Genomic DNA, 13,783 nt, shown 5'->3' with positions numbered 1-13,783 from the left:
ATTGTTTCCTGCGGGTTTAAAGAGAATTACCCAGCAGCACAAAGTGTATTCCCATGTTACGTCGTCACGCATGGCTGTAGTAAATAGGAAGTAGAGACTTTAATCTAGCACTGACCACGGGTCAGATAATGGATGTAAGTTTTAATGAAATATACATGTACACCCATAATGGGAACATCCTGGAAGACGTTGACAGTTTCGGCTGATAAGTCATGTGAAGTTAAAGTGAACTACGTCAGAGCTGATTTTAAAGTGTTTCATCTCCTTTGTGCATTAATCCTGTTTGACAAAAAACAAAAATCACCTCAAGTGAGTCAAAAATGAGACTTTATGGGAGTTTATTTAAATTTTTCTGTTTTTTTTATCAAGCTTTACTGATGCGATACCTCAAAATGGGCTTTAGAAATGGCTAATGGAAAACACCTAATGGTTGCTATCATCGCGGTTAAAATTCAGCACACCTCTTTAGGGTTGACGTCGATACAGAGGAAGGGCCAAAACCACACTGATTGGATTTACTGATTAAAATAATGAATCCAACAAAAAAACAAAAGGATTTTATGACTGTGTTTAGCTGAAGCCCAACATTATTATTATTTTTTTTTCTCTTGTTCTCTTTCCTATTGAAAGCGACTTCTGACGGCATCCTTCTTGCAGCTTAATGCAGTACGTTCAGCTGTATTGTATTTCCCTTTAGCTGAATGTTGTCCAGCCTGGGAAGCCATGACTTAGTTTTAAAGCTTCTCTGTTGCTCCGTTTGTCCTCAGTAGGGTCGAGGCTTTAGATATGTTGAAGATAAGAGGATAGGAAGCTGACAAATGAAGATAAGATTGTTTGGAGTGTCTGCTTTGGGAGAAAAGAAAAAGACTTAATGCTTCTTTCTTTTAGAAATCGACAACGAGGGAGTGATTGAGCCAGACACAGATGAGCCGCAGGAGATGGGAGAGTTTGAAAACGCGGAGGTGAAATGTTTCTCCTGTACCAATGAAGAGGTTTAAGTGAAAGCTCAGCAGTTCAGTCAGACAAAGGCTGGAGATGAATCATTTCAATTTGTTTTTATAGATTACAGAGGAGATGATGGACCAGGCCAATGAAAAGAAGACTGAGGCTATCAACGCTCTTGGAGAAGGTTGCAACTCAGATCCAAGAGTGATCTATTTATTTAAAAAATAAAATAAAATAAAAAGCAATCTTCAGGACTAGAAGGGATTGTCTTCATTAACCTTTTCTTTCCTTATATCCTAGGTGATCTTCAGAAAGCTTTGGATCTTTTCACAGAAGCCATCAAGCTGAACCCTCGTGTTGCCATTCTTTATGCCAAGAGGGCGAGGTGAGCATGTTGGATTGCTTTTAAATGGACCTTCCTACCTCAAACATAAAACGGCTGTTTAAAATGTTCCTGTCTCTGTGTTAGTGTGTACATTAAGATGCAGAAACCCAACGCGGCCATCAGAGACTGCAACAGAGCCATCAGCATCAACCCAGACTCTGCACAGCCCTACAAGTGGAGGGGCAAAGCACACAGGTACTAGAATAAAACCCGATAATAGAAATGTTTGTCTCCTCCAAAGGGGAGGATGTTCAGTTTTAATTTTACAACCTCTTACTCCTTGCACAAAGTAAACATCCCTTAAAACTCAATGCATGAAGGATAAAGGTTGTATCATGTTGAAATGTGCAGCAGTTTGCTTGTTTTACTTCATGCGTGTTTCTTTGCAGGCTGCTTGGTCACTGGGAGGAGGCAGCCAAAGACCTGGCCATGGCCTGTAAGCTGGACTACGACGAGGACGCCAGCGCGCTGCTAAAGGAAGTCCAGCCCAAGGTACCAGATTGGGGAAGCATAGATGCTCTGCAACTTTAAGATGGGATTTTAAAGTATAAATGGTTTAAATTGTTCACTTTACTGTCGTTTATCAGGCTAATAAAATTCTGGAGCACAGACGCAAATATGAGCGGAAGAGGGAAGAGAAGGAGATTAAACAGAAACAGGAGCGCATAAAGAAAGCCAGAGAGGAGCACGCACGAGCACAGAGGGTGAGTCTCCCACTTTCTTGGAGATTTTAAATCCAATCTGATCAATTTGCCTCACTTTTTTTTTTTTTTTTTGGGGTCATGGCAGGAAGAGGAAACCCGACAGTTTGGAGGAGGATTCTTCCCAGGTACGAGTGGCAGCATTTCCTTTCTGCTACGCACTGCATGGAGTTATTAACAAGTTGATCATTGAAGTCCTACTCATGTTTGATAAGAGGGTTGTGTTTAGATTTGTTTTCAGAAGAAACACAGGTTATTTATTTTAGACAATTGATTCTGTTCACCATAGTAACCATTTGGATCTGTTCTACAGGAGCTGCTGGATTCCCGGGGGGGGTCCCTGCTGGTATGCCCGGTCTGGGTGATTTCCTCTCAGATCCCGAGGTTCTCAACGCCATGAAGGTGACTCTCAAATTAACAATAATCCCTCATGTTAAACCACCTTTCATTATTTTTTTATAGATGCTCAGCTTCAAATATGGAGTTTCTTTTTATTCAATAAGTCTGGAGGAACCAAAATGCTAATGTCAAAAATGTTTGGTTTATATATGGATCGTTCTGTTCATGCATGTTTTTACGACTCAATCAGCTTTATTCATCAAACAAAACAGTTAATATTATAAGAGCTGGATTAAATAAATGTACTAACTTATTATATACATGCACTGCAGACTTGAACCAAAGGCTGACAGGAAATAGGAGTATATTTTCTCACAAGACAACATTAACTCACCATGGGGGGAAAACAAGTGGGTAGAGGAGCGTCTATAGAAATTATAGCAACATAAGTTATTTCAGTAATTAGATTAAACATTTTAAATATCAAAAATGTATTTGAGATACTTAATTATTTCCATTCTGATCATGAAGACTTACAGTTGATTAAAATGCCAAATCACAGAGAATGCTCAAGTATTCCATTAAAACAACAAACCTTGTTCCAGAAATGAGTTTACTGAACAGAATATTCATTTATTACTGGAGTGGGGCTCCTTTTGCTTGAATTACTGCCTAAATGATCAGCCAGCGGTTCTGTTGAGGGTTTAAGCTAGCCCAAGATGCTTCTGCATTGACTCTGTATTCACCAGGAATGTCCAAGTCCCGTCATAAAGAGCTACTAACCTCAAACTTTTAAATGCATCTGAACACACCTGGATCAAATGGCTGAATTCCCAACATTGCGCTGTCATTCAGCAATGGCCTGGTAACGAGACAATTTTTGTTTCAGCTGAGGTGGAAAAGGGATGCATCTACACGTAATAGGATAGTAGCTCCTTAGGACTGAAGATAAGGACCTTTTTATTATAATTAATTAACCTGATAGGACAGATGCTTGGAATAAATTACTGCAGTGTTTCCCACAGGATTTTAGAAAAGTCTCTGACCCTCGGGGGTTTTCATGTGTGCACATTTTTAAGTGTGTTTGTATCCCACTTAAAGGGGAATGCTGTTTTTTTTTTAAACATTGGGTCCATTATTTTAGCTATGACATCCTGTTCTACTCACCCATATGGGGTTGTTTCATTTGGAGCCGTTCTGAAGATTTTCCGTTGGGTTACACCAAGTGCTTGGAGTGGGTCCCGCCTGGGGAGTAGAACCGTCACTGACCATCTCTCTTTCTCCGTCTATATAAGACTGCGGCGGGCCCAAACTCGTTCATTAATGGGGAAACGCTGTTACTGTTTAAGAGTTTCACTGAATTACAGGAATAGTTTGTCTTTTTACAGCAGGTTGAATTATTAAGATGTTATTTTATGTCAGTCAGATTTGTTTCTAAGGGTCTGTTTTAAGCTGATTGTCTGTGTTTCTGATCCAAATCCAGGACCCTGAGGTCATGGCTGCATTCCAGGATGTTGCCCAGAACCCGGCCAACATCTCCAAGTATCAAAACAACCCCAAAATCATGGCTCTGGTCACCAAGCTGAGTTCCAAGTTCGGAGCCCCCCCGCAGCCGTAGGCGGGAAGGAGACCAGAACCGAGTGGTGGGAGGATCCAGAGAGCGCCGCTTTTCAACAATTGTTCACTGTGTTTAGTTCAGAGTGGGGGGGTGATGTCAAACTGGTGCGATGTCACAGAAAAAAAAAAAAAACCTGTTGAGCAACTTTTTTGCGATGTTCTTACTCAGCCTGTTAGCACTTCACTGAACCAGTTAATGAGGGGGGGTTCAGATTCTTGGGCCACCTCTCAGACGGGACTTTTCTTAACCTCTGTCGCTGGAACGGCTGATATGAAGCCGCCTGCATTAAGACTCTAGTGTTTCCTACAAACATTTAAATACATTGTCCAGTTTTTGGTTTTGTTTTTTTCCCTCTGGTTTTCTCTGAACTCTGTCTTAGATCACTCACACAGCTGTCGGTGTGCTTTATCTGATCTGTTGAAGCTAAAGAAAGTACTAATGTTAATGTTTTAACCTGCTGGAAAAAAACGTTCAAAATAAAAAATGACCCTTGATTTAAAACAGGTTTTATTATAACTTCAGCTTGTATTTTATTCTAATTTAATGTGTATATCCATTTTTTTTTCTTTCCTTATTTGGCCCTTGATTCCCTTGGTTTTTACAGGGTCGATTCCAGTGGACCAGACGACTGGAAGTGATGAAGCAGAGTTTTTTTTTTTCTCCAGCGAAATGGAGAGAAAATGGTTTGATGGGATTGATCTGAAGTTATTACATAGTCGTTAATGATTGTAATAAAATATAAAGGAGCGAATTTAGCTGATGAGCAACTCTTTCCCCTTTGTTTTTAGCATCAATTTCTAGGATTTTGGTTTCAAACTTCTTTGCTTAAAATAATGAGAATTGTTTACATTAATCAAATCTTTAAAGAAAATTAAAAACTGAGTATTTTAGTGAAAGAAGCTACCTGGGTTTGCAGCATCTCAGCCTGGTTGACCAATGGAGATTCAGAAATTTAAAATTATCAGCTACATTTGAGCTGCTGGCTTTATGAAACAGGACACACCTTAAGATAATTTACTACTTTCTCCATAATAATCATGGTTTTTTCTATTAAAGGAAAAATTTGACATGCCCTCAGAGGTGGACTGCTGTTTTTAAGACTAAACTTTTATGGAATAATGGAGCAGATTAGAAATCATTTCATTTAAAACTTTAGAAAAGTCAGACTTGGTTGTTAAATTCGGATCCAACTTAGGCTCCATAAGTCTCGATTGGTATAAGCCGCAAATTCAAGCCTGGTTCAACTAATGTGTTTTGCCTTTCACAAAAGCAAATGATGCAGTCGATCATATTTCATTGCGAAAAAGGAACTTGCAGTATATTATTTCATTCAAATATAAAATGCAATTCCTGTAACTATCAATAAGAGCAGAAAGGGATGTTGGGACATTGCTGAGATTAAATGTGCAATTTGTCACTTTTTTTCATATTTCAAAGTGATATATCCAAATGTAATGTGATATCTAACTGGTGTCTATTCGGTCATTTAAAAAAGGCTTCCATTTTCAATAAAAAAAGGGAATTATTTGAATGAAAATGAAGTCTAATACTTATGTCCCAGTTTGAGATAGTTTCTGTCTGAATATCTAAGTCACAGTTTTATTCTTGAACTGCTTTTAATTAAAGTAGTCTCATTTTAGCCAAAATCTTGCATGGATTAAAGAAATGATAAAATATACTAATCTAAGGAATTAAAACTTTCCACATTTAACCCTTTCAGTAACCTCAGCAGTGGAACACCAACCTTGTAAAGGGTGAAAAAGAACAAAAAGCTCCTTTAAAAATGATTGCTCTGATTAAACTGTCTTTATGTCAACATAAAGACCAGATTTTTACATTGAACTGTATTCATATATTCATGACTTTACACTGGCAGAAATGCACAGGCTTCTGCACAGTGTGTGGCGAACAGAAGAGTTTTCTGTTGGAACGATGAGGTCGAGTTCAAGTAGTTAAGGAAAGGAACCTTGTCTGGAAATTGAATGGAAACATTCATGCATGTGAGTCAAGGATGACGAAATGCTGTCTAACCACCACCTCCAAATTTCCTTTCAGGAAGCAAAACATAAAATTCAGATTTTTTTTTTTAATCCATGATTTATATATTCCATAATTGTGAAGGAATATATATATATCTGTATAATATTTAGTATTAATTTAATTTTGTGACATGTAGCTGGCACTAAAACCCTTTCTGTCCTGACTGTGGCCTCTGGTGCTGGATTCGACAAAGACACAGTTTGAACTCAGTCGGCTCTAAACCTGGAAACTAACCAGGTTAAGTTTACCGGCTCTGTTGTCATAGTAACCGACAGAGTCAGACTTATAGAAGCCAGACTTGTTCAACTAAGTCTGACTTGAAAATAAGCCAGTTTAATTAAACAACCCTCTATTGTCATTTTCTGTGTTATTGTTTCTGCACAAACAGATCCTTCTTTTCCTGGCATTCATAGGATCTGTTAATAGCAACTGAATTCAATATTAGATGGTATTTTTAAGTAAATGAGTTCAAAATCAGCGGAACTAATGTTGGTGTTACATTTTAAACAATATAGTTGTATTAATTAAGAAAAATCTGTTTAACTGCAGCCAGTAATGTTGATTCCGGCCCTTAGTTTTTAAAATTGGCCGATATATTTTGTAATATGGAAGGACTGGCGAGATCTTCCCCAGATATCTCTGAATAGGTGCCCATGTGCTTACAGTATCTCCCTATTAAAGTCTAGTGTGCAATGAGAGACTAGATTCCAACAATCTGTCTAGTGTGCAGGTTTACCAGCGGCAGCAACATGCTGCGAGGTGAGCTCTAAACTAGAGAGCTCATTTTTTTAAAATGTCCAAGCATTTATTAAGTCCATTCTGGCTCCACTTTATTACACATAGCAAGTCTGCAGTCTTTTTATTTTTTCACTAAATGCAGACAAATCAAAGTACCAGATGTTATATAAATCTTTTTAAAACAAAGGGTGGGCCAGGACATAACTAAGAAACCCAAATCAAGAATCATCTGGCTTTCTTCCATAGGATTACTGCTCTGTAACACAGTGAGCCCTCTGGACGCTCTGAGCCTTTATCCATCGCAATGCGATTCATAAACCAACTCATAAACAAGCCGTACCTGTTTGTGATAACATTACTCTTTATTCATGTACTCACAACATCCCAAAAACAAATAAGTGTAAAACAACGTCTAGTATTATAAGCAAAGGAGGGGGGTATGAAGACAGAGAGGCCGGTGTTTGCAGAAGCCATCGATCGAGTCTAGAATAAAACAGCTAGTGTCCGTATCTGTGAAGACATGATGGAGACAGAGAGTCAGTACAGCTGTTAGAGGAAAATCTACACCTAGCAACTCATCATACTCACTTCTGAAACTCCCACTCTCTGTTGTCCAGAGGACACACCTGTCTGGTTTTCAGCCAACGGGAAATACAGTGAAAATGAAAGGCGTGCTGTGGAAGGAAAAAGGAATCGAGTTAAAAAACAAAATGGAAGTAAAATGATATTAGCAACTTATTGGGAGACGTATGTTATGTTTCTATTTTTTAACGTAGCCCTAAAATCAAAGGTTTGAATCATGAGCTCAAATGTTTAACAGCCAATTAAAAATAATGTCAATAAAAAAGTTCATAAAATGGAATATTCTGCTTAGATAATTTTATCAGATAAATTAAATTATTATTTCAAATTCGAACTACACTGTGTTTTATTTTATAATTGTTACTTTTTTTGCCTGATGTTTACCCAAATGATAATAGTTTCTAATCTTTAGCATTTTTAAGAGCAGATGATTTAAAAAATCACGTATATTTCCAGAAAAGCAGCAAAGGAATTTCAAAAACAACTAAGCCGCTTTAAATGAAATCACTCAAAATTTTGAGATTAGGAAAAAAAAAAAAAAAAGATCTTGAAAAATGTCAGAGTTAAAGCTCACATTGCAGACGCCCCAGGCCACGGTGCACTCTTCCGATGTGGCAGAAGCCTGGTTGGCCTGGCACTCTATACCTGAAGGAGAAGTTTTAAAAATCATCAATCGACAGCATGCAGAGACAACAAAATCATTTGCTCTTTAAAAAGTGGGCAAAGGTTTATGATGTAACACAGCAGACAAGTAAGCCTCAGATTCCACATCCTCTGTCACCGCTCTGCTCACGTACGTCTTCTTTATCCTATACCGTCAAAATACGGAGCTAAGCCAGTCACGTTAAGATCCACAATTGCAATCGAACCAAACAGGAAAAATAATGTCAAGAAGAACCAGTTTGTCAAATTAAAATATAGTAACAATAGATCGATGAATACAAATTAGAGCACAATTCTTATATATTCCCAAAAACTAAGACCATTTAATTAAATTATTGGATGCAAACTATTGGTACTTTAACATACCCGGAGGCAGGTTTCTCATTTCAATCAAAATATTTACAAACAAACTTCCTATCACAGGTGTGGGTGAAGAGATAATGAGTTTGGAAGTAGAGAACAAACATAGTTCACTCAAGCCAATTTTGTATGATCCTTGTTATCCCAGATACAAAAAAATAAATAAATATTTAGGCAGAAACTGTAAATATTCTTGATGATGGGGATTTTTTTCAATATTTCATTTTACATTTTAAAGTGTTAATTTCTGCTTGTTTTGCTCCTATGAATTTAACAATAATATCGTGCATGCTCTCCTTTTGCCTCGTGGAAGTCAGAGTGGAGGCAGATGGGAGGGAAAGCCGAGGCTGTATGCTTTGCTTTGCACAGGCGGTCTGGAGCGGAGCGGAACAGAACAGGGCGGTTATGTAGGATGTGGATTTCAGTGTGAGAACTCACAGAGGTCCATGATGTGGTTCCTACAGATGGCACAGTTATCCACCACTATGTCCCAGGCCCACAGCGCAACAGCATTCCACTGGGGAGGAAAACAAACAGGAAAAATTATCAACATGGCCTGAAGCGTGCTGTCTGGTGGGCAACAATAGCCTTAAAGTATATGGAGATTTATATCTCAAAACACCTGGTAGTAGAGGGCAAAGATTAAACATTAGGTAGCCTGTGAACATATAGTTCTGAAATGAATGTGATAAGTTCTGTAGTTCTTGCAGGGCATTTTTAGCCTGCAAGGGTTTACGATAAAGGTCGACTGATAGATGTTTTTTCTTTAGGCCAATGCTGATTATTTTGACATAAGTATAACCTTTGTACAGCTGATTTTTGTTTTCTCTTCCTTCCTTCATTTATAAAATAAAAATGACACAATGATAACAAATAGAAGCATTTATTAAAAAATCGTAGAAAACATTAACGGATAGCGTATGAGTGAGTGGCAATGCATGTGCCTTACATGATCTAAAGGCATGTACGCCTGGGCTGATAATGATAGGAAAAAAAAACAAAACACAAATATCACCCAAAAATAACTAGTCATTAACTGTCATAAGTGGTTCCCAGGAAGAGACGGTAGTGTCGAGGAAACACAAATTTGCTCCCCATCTGTCTTCTATTGAGCGTTTGATCCAAGGGGTTAATGAAAGACCAAAACATCCACCAACCGATATTTTTCGCTGATATTAGCGATATATGTTGTTTAGATTGAGACTTGTATAACAGTTAAAATTGAGGAAGAAAAGCAAATATCGGCTAAAAAATATTGGCAAAATATGTCAGGGATCAGTTAAAATGCTGTCAAAATAATTCATATCAACCTTAAAAGACCTAGATGACTCAATCTCTCCAAGGGATAGTCAGAGCAGTCCAATTCATCAGACTTTGGATACATTAAATAACTTGTTGTTTGGTCCGCAGTATTTCAATATCTGACTACTTGTGTTTACCCCACGTCCTTGAACCATGAAGTCAGAAATTCATAAAGAGTGATGCTTTACAAGGCCTAAATAATCCACTGCTAACATCATGATGCTTGATCCCACAGCACACCTTCTAATAAAGTCCATCCTACAATGAGGCAGGGCTGATCTGGCAGCAAAACTAGGCAGGTGGTCATTATGTTATGCTTGACCAGTGTATGAAATAAGAAAATGGGAGCAGATTATGTTTGTCACCTAAAAATCTTAACATAATTAAAAGATGAAAATGTATTTTGTCTTTAATCAAGTGACGACAACAATGCAGGGCTGATTGTGTTAGAATGAAAGTGAGTTCTCTGTATATTAAGATGGGGATTAAGAAGTAATCCGTCTGATTCGTTTGAAAATAAGCCAAGATGACATTGCAAAACCAAAATACATACATAAAAAACACAAATTAAGAGTACAACTAATTCGTTTTGTGAAATTTCGCCTGTTGAAGCTAACTGAGTAAGCTAATTTAGCATATGGGGAAGCATTAATTGTCTTAAAACAAGGGCGGCTTATCTTTTTCCACTAAAAATAGTTAGTATCATACAACTAATAAAGACATTTGACCTCTTTTATTTAAAGCTGATTCGAGGCTTTTTGTTGCTAGTATGACGCATGCAAATCCCCAATGGGACATGCTAATAGTTTAGTAGCTAACGTTAGCTGTATTAAAAGGGCTTAATCTGGGTTTAGCGTTAAACTGTAACTAACAGCATCATGTCGACATTTACGAAATACAATTTGACCGCTCTACTTCACACAAAGATACCTTTTTGACTTCAAATCGCTTCTTGCTCGCTCCACTGTTAGCACCGCTCGGTGTGTCAACATCCATAGCTGCTGCCATCTTGGATAATCAGGGTAGCTTAGCTTAAGTTGTTCACCCGGAAGGAGCAGCAATTTCCGTTAACATGTTTCCAAATGAAGTATTCGGTGTGAAAATGTTGCCACAGTAAGGTTAAGTGAATGGACTATGCCATTTAAAAGATTTGACATAATTTAATGTATTCTTTATATATAAAGGCTTATTTTAGAGAAGAAAAAAACATTTAGGTTCCACCGAGATTTGAACTCGGATCGCTGGATTCAGAGTCCAGAGTGCTAACCATTACACCATGGAACCCCATGACTACGCAGCGCACAAAAAGCGATTTACATAACTGGTAAGCGGTAGCGTACCTCTGACCCGAGTGATAATAATCCTTTATAGTTGCAGGATTTGCAGATAATCTTGCTTACAACTGCGATGTTGGTGTCTTTTTGACTGTTTTCTTATTGGGTAGACTCATTTTCTTTCATCATCACTTTCTTTTTGACTTGAAAGATTGTAAAAGTTTGGTTTGCACTACAGGTGAACATGAAGTGGTATTTGTTGGTTTATCTAATTGTCTGCCTTTGTATGTATTTGTAGATTTTGCAATTCTGGTAAACAGAAAAAAAATGTCCAGTGCCTAAAAAATCTGCCTACATTGGCAAGACAATAAGGTACAGGTTTTATAACAACAACCTGACTGTAAATAATTTGCTTTTACAGTCCTCTTCAACATGTGTTTTATTGTTGCCAATTTACCTTACATTTAAGCTGTTCATTTGTTTGTTTTCCCTACAAATACGGTTCAAACCATTTGCTGTCTTGGTATAAAATACAAGTATACACATTTTATCCCTATAAAAGCTGAATACAAAGGAAACAAAAATCAGAAAAAAACACAAACATACAAAAAGGGACAAAACTGAGCTTTAAGAATAAAACTACCATCAGTTGGTTTGTGAATGGGAATGTCTTCAATCTGATTGAATAATGATATACATACTCTAAATATATATTACCATACTGGATAATAAATAATATGTTTATCAACAACTAATACTGGCAGTTAAATACATTCAGAATTAAATAAACAAACAATTTTAGCCAAATTTCAGCAGAAAACAGGAGCATTAACCTTTGATTGAAGCTTGGTGTGACTAAGGGGGGGTCTATATAGGATCATTGTTGACAAAGAACCAGGGTGAGAGATACAGATTGTTTATAAACTTTATTGATGGCCATTATTATTATTTGATCTTAGATGTGACAGCAAAAGTCATCTAAACATGTCAGAGAGCTCCAGTGTAGGCCTGGTCTTTATCTACCATCATGGCTTATCTTAAGATAGCACTTTCTAGAACATCAGTCTCCCATAAACTAACAGCAAAGACATGCCTTAAAAGGACTAATTGCAAACAAACTGCAATACAAACTCAATTCCCTCTGTTAATCTTCTTGTTTTTGGTCTTTTTATGTTTTCCAGTCTTTCTTGGATGCTGATTCCTGGGTAGTTTGGCCAACTGGGGCTTCTGTAGCCTTGGTTTCTCTCCACTGGATTTTATTTTTACAGGTCTGGGTCTCACAGCCACTCTCTCAGTGTTTCCTGGACAGGTAGCGAAGGCAGTGGTGTCCCCCACCTGCTGACCTCTAAGCTCAAGAGGGTGAGAACATGTAGCTGAAACTTCTAGCTTCACACTCTCCATCCACCTGTGGAAAGAGGATAAAAGAAGTTAAAATTATGCTTACATGTATTTGTAGTATTATTTTTGGAGCATTTAAAGATGCTCCAAAAAGAAGGCCCTGCTTTTCAACTGTATCATAATTTTAGTCTGCTTTTTTCATTCACAAAATAGTTCTGTTTTGGGATTAATGTCCTGTTGAAACAGTATACCCTAGAAAATTGGTTACGATGGATTCAAGGGCAACCCAAAACCTCACAGAACCTCAAGACTAATATGAAATGCATGTTCTGACCTGCGAAGGGGCAATAAGGAACAGTCACACAGGAGAGGGTTGTCCTGCATGTCGATCATCTCGAGGCCAGCGAGCGCGCTCAGGTCAGGGAGCTCCTTCAGCTGATTTCCTCTCACAGACAGAACTTTAAGTCCTGGACCCAGGCCCAGCAGGGCCTCCTTTGATATCTAACCGAAGGTAAAAAAAAATGTAGAAATGGATGTAGTTCAGTAAACAGTATCATGGAGAAATCATTCATCAACACTGTCATATCATTGCAATTTAGTACAGTTGTTTTAGAAAGAAAAAAAGCCTTCTACCTTTTCAATCCCCATCTGGTCCATGTAAAGTCTCTTAAGATTCTGCGATATGTTCTGGAATGTCTTGGGTCCGAGCTGGCGGACGACATTACGAGACAGATTCAGGTCCTCCAGATGCTGGGCTTCAGCCAGAGCATCAGTAGGAACCTGGCTCAGCTGGTTGGAGTCCAGGTGAAGCGATTTAATGAGAGAGGAGCTCAGGATACCTCGATCAATAACACTGATGGTGTTGTTGCCCAAGTACAGTTCCATCAGTGTCGGAGCGGCGGAGGAAAGCGGTTCCAGCTTTGAGATGGCATTTCCCTCCAGATGTAAAATAAACAGATTAGGTAATAGTGACAGAGCTGGAGAGAGAAAACAACACAAAACATCAACTTTACTCTAGTTCCTTACATGGATTCAGTTCAAATCTCCAAACTTTTAACCTGACCTGCTCCAGGGAATCGTGTTAGTCGATTACCATCCAAGTGAAGATAGGTGAGCTTTGGAACTCCAGCAAAAGCTTTGGGATCCAAGAATGTGATGTCATTGTGAGAGAGATACAAATAAAGCAGGTTTCTCATTCCCTGGAAGGCCCCGCCTTCGATTTCGCGGATTTTGCAGAACTCCAGATGGAGAGACACAACTTGGCTGGTGCCTGGAAAGCTGCTGGATGGGATGTAATGGAAGTGGTTTCCACGGAGATCGAGCAGCTGAGTCCCGGCGGGGAAGCCCCGTGGGACTTTGCTGTAACCACGGCTCTCACATGTGGCATGATGGGCTTCAGTCTGGGATCGGAGAAAAAGAAAGTTGCAGGCGTCTTAAAGGAATAGTACACCCAAAACATGATTAGCCTTCATTTTCTACTCACCCCCATGCTGAACAA

At 38.4% G+C, this 13,783-nt stretch overlaps 3 protein-coding genes and 1 non-coding gene across 4 annotated transcripts in view; 1 reads left to right on the top strand and 3 right to left on the bottom strand.

Annotated features, from left to right (window-relative positions):
* The window catches only part of st13 (suppression of tumorigenicity 13 (colon carcinoma) (Hsp70 interacting protein)), a 9,481-nt gene extending 5,033 nt beyond the window's left edge, over positions 1 to 4,448 (top strand). Inside the window, exons 5-13 of the mRNA XM_015387906.1 lie at positions 889 to 962; positions 1,063 to 1,129; positions 1,246 to 1,330; positions 1,415 to 1,525; positions 1,720 to 1,822; positions 1,918 to 2,034; positions 2,120 to 2,159; positions 2,345 to 2,433; positions 3,854 to 4,448. Of these exons, the coding sequence (XP_015243392.1) occupies positions 889 to 962; positions 1,063 to 1,129; positions 1,246 to 1,330; positions 1,415 to 1,525; positions 1,720 to 1,822; positions 1,918 to 2,034; positions 2,120 to 2,159; positions 2,345 to 2,433; positions 3,854 to 3,988 (821 nt within the window). The 3' untranslated portion in view covers positions 3,989 to 4,448. The remainder of the gene's footprint in view (positions 1 to 888; positions 963 to 1,062; positions 1,130 to 1,245; positions 1,331 to 1,414; positions 1,526 to 1,719; positions 1,823 to 1,917; positions 2,035 to 2,119; positions 2,160 to 2,344; positions 2,434 to 3,853) is intronic.
* Positions 4,449 to 7,103: 2,655 nt separating this feature from the next.
* Positions 7,104 to 10,746, bottom strand: rbx1 (ring-box 1, E3 ubiquitin protein ligase). The gene is made up of 5 exons (XM_015387923.1): positions 10,604 to 10,746; positions 8,810 to 8,888; positions 7,923 to 7,993; positions 7,355 to 7,440; positions 7,104 to 7,276 (listed from the first exon to the last, which is right to left on the bottom strand). The coding sequence occupies exons 1-5, from the start codon at positions 10,679 to 10,681 to the stop codon at positions 7,264 to 7,266; spliced, it is 327 nt and encodes a 108-aa protein (XP_015243409.1). The 5' UTR covers positions 10,682 to 10,746; the 3' UTR covers positions 7,104 to 7,263.
* A 139-nt stretch (positions 10,747 to 10,885) lies between these two features.
* Positions 10,886 to 10,957, bottom strand: trnaq-cug. The gene has a single exon. It is a non-coding gene; the product is annotated as a tRNA-Gln (tRNA).
* A 950-nt stretch (positions 10,958 to 11,907) lies between these two features.
* Positions 11,908 to 13,783, bottom strand: part of chadl (chondroadherin like) — a 9,307-nt gene continuing 7,431 nt past the window's right edge. The window contains exons 7-10 of the mRNA XM_015387925.1: positions 13,349 to 13,685; positions 12,919 to 13,262; positions 12,620 to 12,786; positions 11,908 to 12,352 (exon numbers count right to left, since the gene is read on the bottom strand). Of these exons, the coding sequence (XP_015243411.1) occupies positions 12,079 to 12,352; positions 12,620 to 12,786; positions 12,919 to 13,262; positions 13,349 to 13,685 (1,122 nt within the window). The 3' untranslated portion in view covers positions 11,908 to 12,078. The remainder of the gene's footprint in view (positions 12,353 to 12,619; positions 12,787 to 12,918; positions 13,263 to 13,348; positions 13,686 to 13,783) is intronic.

Source organism: Cyprinodon variegatus, unplaced genomic scaffold, assembly GCF_000732505.1.
Source record: "Cyprinodon variegatus isolate N-32 unplaced genomic scaffold, C_variegatus-1.0 Scaffold407, whole genome shotgun sequence".
Lineage (NCBI taxonomy): Eukaryota > Metazoa > Chordata > Actinopteri > Cyprinodontiformes > Cyprinodontidae > Cyprinodon > Cyprinodon variegatus.
This window is presented reverse-complemented; position numbering and strand designations above follow the sequence as displayed.

Bases quoted from the DNA above. Each gene is read 5' to 3' on its own strand.
- rbx1 (XM_015387923.1), bottom strand. From the start codon at position 10,681: ATGGCAGCAGCTATGGATGTTGACACACCGAGCGGTGCTAACAGTGGA. The intron at 8,889-10,603 runs GTATCTTTGTGT...TTTCCTCCCCAG, and splicing joins AGCGATTTGAAGTCAAAAAG to TGGAATGCTGTTGCGCTGTG. The intron at 7,441-7,922 runs GTGAGCTTTAAC...TTCCTTCCACAG, and splicing joins TGGCCTGGGGCGTCTGCAAT to CACGCCTTTCATTTTCACTG.